Below are 5,779 nucleotides of genomic sequence, written 5' to 3'. Positions count from 1 at the left end.
ATTATTATTATAAAGGGCAGGGCTGCGATGAGATGGGACACCCAGCTTGGCTGGCAAGCCCTGCTCTGCTCCCAGACACGATTGCTTCATGCACTCCGTGGTGCAGAGAGAAAACACACTGCTTTTAATATGTTCTTGGCTGCAGGAGGTCAGGAAAAAACCCCTGAAATTCAAAATGAGAGAAGAGGAGCAGCAGGTCACAGCTGGCACTGGGTTTACAGCAGCCGTATATCTGGAATTTCTGCACTTTCTGCCTTTTTATATTAATTCATATAAATCCCTCCCTTTTCTCTGCCCAAACTGTGTTAAAAAGGCACCTTTACAAACACTGCTGCAGGGCTGGAGGCTCCTAGATGGGGTTGGAGATGCTGGAGGGAGGGGAATTCTCAGCAGAGAAACAGAAACACCAAGCACCAGCTCTCGGTTATGAATCCCTTAAATAATTCTGACAGCACTCCCCACCCTCCTGTCCGAAAGCAAACAGAAATCGGAGTTTTCTGACTCTCTGGCAGCATTTGGGGTGTGACAGAAAGGGACTGTGGCAGCTGAGCCCCTCCAGAGCTGTCCCAACACATCCAATGGATGCCAAAGAGGGAATCCCTCACCTGGAAGGTGCTGGGGACAAAGAGCACCCAGTGAGGACAGCCTGGATCCCCCCAGGGCTTTCCAGGACCTCCATCGACAGGAGGAATGGAACACTAAAAAATATCCTGAATATCTGGAGCAATTTTGGAGCAAATACCCCAAATTTACAAAGGACACCTCTTGCTTTAGCTCTGATTTCACTCCCCCTCCAAGGCAGCCACTGGAGTGTGCCTGGCTCAGGGCACCTCCCCAGCAGCCACATCCTCTCCCTGGCACTTCAGCCACCCAAAATAAATCTTCTTTGAGCTCTGGCCCTGCCACACACCTGCCAAAATCCCTGGGTTCAGCTGAGAGGAAGAATTGATCCAGAGCCTGCTCCAGCTGTGAGGTGGGTGCAGATCTCCCTCCCCAGCCTCTGGAGCAGAACTAGAGAGGAAAACACGACTTTAATCTCAGTACCAGCATCTCCTCCTCCTTCAGCTGCCCTGTGAATCGCTTCCCTTTTTCATTTTTAGAACAGCAGTGTTTCCTATCTGAGGGGCAGGGCAGGGAAGACCCTCATCTTGCCAGAAAAAGCCTTTTTCAAAGAGAGCAAGAACTTCAAAAGGAATTCAGGGCGATTAAATCCACGTCAGGAGGGCAGAGAGGAGCGGGAGGCTAATAAATGGCACGCTCCACAGGTTTATGAATATTTGAACTATATTTCTTTTTAAAAAAATTGTACATTACTGCAAGTTATTTAAAATGAGTAACTCCTTTTAATGAACCTGGCTACCATCACGCTGACTAATAGAGTAATAAAGAGTTTAATCCATATTTATGTACATTTTATGTCATTACAGTTGCTGCCAATAAATTAGCAAGTCCAATAAGAGTTTGATTTTATACCATCACTGCTACTAAATGGGTAACAACACACACTACATGAGCACCAGCTTTTTATTTTATTTCTTTTTCAAGAGCCAGGCTGTACTAACAGCAAGCCTGCAGAATCAGACCCTAGTTCGGGATGAGGCAATATTAACTGAGGCTTTACTCCTGCATCCATGGAAAAAACACTTCTGCAGATGCCACTGGTGATTTATGGAGAGCTCTGAACCACTTTGAAGGGATCAAATATTCAGAAATAATTAATATTGAAGGGGCATGGGTAGAAATACAGGCACCAGGTCACTTCTGCAAACCTGTGCTATGAAACACAGGATGATTGCTTTAAAACTGGACATGGGGGAAAAGAGCTGCCTGTCAGCAATTCCAACTGGCCATGAGCAATTGGAAGTGGCCTTTGGGCTCCCCTGGGGAGCTGGGGGACGCTGCAGATCACAGGGAATGGGATGCACCCATCTGGCAGAGCCTGAGCATCCCATTCCCCAACATCCCACAGAGCCAACTTGGAGTTTCCAGCTCCACTGGGATTTTGGCTGGAGAAGCCCACACGGTTCATGATCCCACTTCACCAGCTGTCACCCTGCTGACAGCAAAAAGCACCTCCCCAGGCTCAAAACTCAAGGAAGAAGCAAAACAAGGAGCAAACCTGGATTTGGGGAGCCCTCAGGCAGAGCAGGAAGGGGCTCCACTGCTCCCATGGCAGCTCCTCCTTGCAGGAGCCAGAAGGAATGATGGAAACATGGAAACCTCTCTCAGAATAACAGCTGGGCAAGGCAGGACTGAGGGATCTGATTTTTCAGCCTCTTTTAAAGCACCAGTGGTTTTCTAACACTAAAAAACGCTGAAGATTCAAAGCCCTTTAGGCAGAGGCTGGCACCAAGTCCCCTCCTTTCTCCTCAGTAATTACACTAGAGCAATCCCAAAAACTGCTGGTAATTGCTGTCCCAGTGGCCTTTTTGGTTTGGAGGAGAGGAATAATTCTCCCAGTGGCATCCAGAAAGGAAACACCCAACCCCACTCCACCAAAGTCCCTCTGCAATTAAACTCTGTGTAACCGTGACCCACCAGAAGCGCCTCCTACACGGCGTAAGTGTCTTGTAACCAAAAAAACACCATTGATCTGAGCAGTGAATAGCTCCAGGAAGGATTTTTTGTGTGTGAAGTCTGTGTTTGGCCAGTGGAGATGTGGATTAGAGACTCCTTTTGCTGTGACTCAAAACGGAAAGGGAGCTCTGGTCACCAGCAGATTTTTCCCTGTTTATTTGTTTTGCCACTGTTGAACACAGATCTGAGGGTAATGTGGGAATGAAAGGTGCTGAAGACAATGGGAATGTTTTGACAGGCTTCCAGAGGGATTTAGGGTGGTGCAGAGCTGGACAGCTGATACCTCCACTAAACTGATAAAAAAGAAAAAATGGAGGTTTTTGTATAGAGAGTCTGTGCTTCCCACATTTTCTATGGTTGGTTGAGGATGAGAACAATGTGAAAACAAGCACGATGCAGGCAATAAAGCACATTTGGATCTCTTGGAAGTTTATGACACATTTCTTTCCCAAGTCTCCTAAAAAACCAGATTGCCCTGAGCAAAGAGGGAGTGGCAAATCACCTTCAAAAGTCACAAAGGTGAATGTACCCCCAAAAAATGACCAGGGGGAGGGAAGAGCAGAACAAGGAAAAGCAAACTGTGCTCATCAGCTGATGTGTTCCAGCAGTGTTTAACACCAGGCATCAGAGGCAATTTGAAACTGCACAAAGCAAGAGACAATGTGACAATAAAGCAGCATTTTAATTAGCAGCAGTTCCTTCCCCAGCCCAAAAGGTTCCTTCTGTGCATTCACATTCCCAGAACAACAACTGCCTCCTTGTATTCCATAAATCAAAAAAAACCTCATAAAACAAGGCACTGCAATTGCACATTCCACATAATGGTCCAGAAATAAATTAGGCAATAAATATCAAATAATATATCCCCATCAGCAGTGAAAACCTACTCCTTGGATAATCAGAAGGGAAGATGCCTTCCAGCAGCTTATGTCTGGCAGCACGAAACAGGTAAAACAATACAGAGCTTTAATAAATCTTTTATCACCTTTTCTGCTGAAGAATATTGCAATTGTCCTGGGTAATGGCTTCCCTGAGCCCTGTATCCATCAGCCCTGATGCAGTTGGTGTCAAAGGCAGGGGATCAGAGCAAGAGCCACTCGTCAAAACCAGGCAGAGTTTTTCCTTCTTTGATATTTGGTGCCAACCACCACTTACAGCCAACACATTTCTGAGAAGCTCAGGGCACTCATTTCACCCTGCCATCAAACTCCCTGACCCCACAGACACTCAGTGGCCACGTGACAAAAAAATCAGTGGTGATTTCAGCAAAGTTTATTTTGTTCTGCACAGGTGGCAGCAGATGGGGAAGGACCCTAGGCAAGGTTTGGTTCTTCTCAAAAATACATGGGTCACTGCTATGGATATATTTTACGAAAAATCTTTTTGCTAAGATTTTTCTCCTAAGAAGCTGAGAAGCCTCAAAAATGAAATGTAAACAGTAATTATCTGCTGCTGTAGAATGCAACAGGTGCATCTTTGATTAGTCTCATGTGGTTGTTTTTAATTAATGGCCAATCACAGTCCGGCTGTCTCAGATTCTCTCAGACAAGATTTTATTATAATTCCTTTCTATTCCTTTCAAGCCTTCTAATGAAATCCTTCTTCTATTTTTTAGTGTAGACTTAATATATCATTTTCTTTTAATATAATATATATCATAAAATAATAAATCAACCTTCTGAAACATGAAGTCAAGATTCTCAGCTCTTCCCATGTCAGGGTTACCTGCAAATTCCACATTTGGTGACCCCGAGTGAAAAACATTACCACAGGTCACATCCTTTAGAGACTGATCCCACAGAGTTTTTCATCTAAAGCAGAAAACTTGATGCCTTGGTTACCCTTCATTAACGACACAGCAGAATCAACCTGTTTTAGGTTTTTAACCCCTAAATTTAGGGTTTTAACCCTTAAATACACTGAGGACACAGCAGAATCCTAAATACACCACAAGCACAGGGGACTGGCGTGCAGTTCTCAGAAGCTGCTCAGAAAACCACAAAATCTTTGTATTTTCATCCCAAACCCAGGGAGCAGCCCCAGTGGCAGAGCTATCCCTCAGCAGTAGCTCTTACCTTCCCAAAATCCCGCACATCAAAGAGGTCAAAGGGATCAAAGAGGTCGCTGTTCCTTAACCCAAATTTGTCGTGGCACACCTTCAGGAAGGTCCGGATGTTCTTCAAACAGAGAAACTGGGGGAGAAAAAGGAAAAAAGGAGGGGGGAAAGTGAGTGAGACAGGCACAAATTACAACTGAGATTTCCTGAGTTAAATGCAAGACAAGCGAGCGGGTGTTGGGGAAGATGAAACAGGAAAGCCTTATAAATATGATTGCCTGGCAAAAGATTTTGAGAATATGGAAACTATAAGCAAGATTGAAATGAAAGCAAACTTTGAGATACCTTAGTTAATGAAAAACTGGAAAACAATGGTGTGGCCAGTTGAAGGTGATCCCCTTTTGATGGAACAACACCCTTTGCTTGCAGGCAGGTCTAAGGGTCAGAGCAGACCCTACAGCTTGGCAGAAGGGGCCCAAAGAGGAGTTTTTAGGGTTTCCAAAGAGTAGTTTTTAGCCTTAGCAGATGGAGCCCAAAGAGGAGTTTTTAGGGTTTAAAATGTAACACTGTATGGTAATGTAATGATTCTTATAGGCTGTATGGAACCTCTTCTGGTTTTTGAACAGTTTTTTTTAGCTTTTTGGGACTACTATTGACAGGAGTCAAACGTGCTCTTCTAGCCTCGCTGGTGACATTGAAATGTGTAAAGGGCTGCAGGTACCTTTAATTCTTCGCTCTCTCTCATCCTTTTTACCAGGCTCTTGCCTTCTCTCTCTTTATCACTGTCTTTACCTCTCTCTCTCTTTTTTGGGCCTGCTCTGAGCTGTGGCTGGCAGCTCCCAGCAGGGCCCTGCACCCAGCCAGGCCCTTTGCAATAAACCCCAATTTCCAAGCCCTGGCTTCAGAGATCTCTCATCTCTGTCTGTCCCAACCATCCTACCCCTTATTTCTCCTACAAGCAGGGAGCGAGAAGCTGGCCCTGCAAGGCCAGGCAGTTTATTTGGATTATCCCCAGTTGTTTCTGAGGATGTCAGACTCTGGTGCCCTGCGAGGGCTCCTGTGTTCTCAGCTGCACTCCAGGAACACAAGGCCCCTCTGAAAAACAACTTTCTGCCAAGGTAATGCTGCAGAACTCAAGAACCCAAG

At 45.4% G+C, this 5,779-nt stretch overlaps 1 protein-coding gene across 1 annotated transcript in view; it reads right to left on the bottom strand.

The window, feature by feature from the left end:
• The window catches only part of VAV2 (vav guanine nucleotide exchange factor 2), an 89,873-nt gene extending 84,495 nt beyond the window's left edge, over positions 1-5,378 (bottom strand). The window contains exons 1-2 of the mRNA XM_031057289.1: positions 5,355-5,378; positions 4,653-4,769 (exon numbers count right to left, since the gene is read on the bottom strand). Of these exons, the coding sequence (XP_030913149.1) occupies positions 4,653-4,769; positions 5,355-5,378 (141 nt within the window). The remainder of the gene's footprint in view (positions 1-4,652; positions 4,770-5,354) is intronic.
• Positions 5,379-5,779: the final 401 nt, after the last annotated feature.

Source organism: Geospiza fortis, unplaced genomic scaffold (genome assembly GCF_000277835.1).
Source record: "Geospiza fortis unplaced genomic scaffold, GeoFor_1.0 scaffold27, whole genome shotgun sequence".
Taxonomy (NCBI): domain Eukaryota; kingdom Metazoa; phylum Chordata; class Aves; order Passeriformes; family Thraupidae; genus Geospiza; species Geospiza fortis.
Note: the sequence above shows the minus strand (reverse complement) of the source record. Positions and strands in the feature narration are given on the sequence as shown.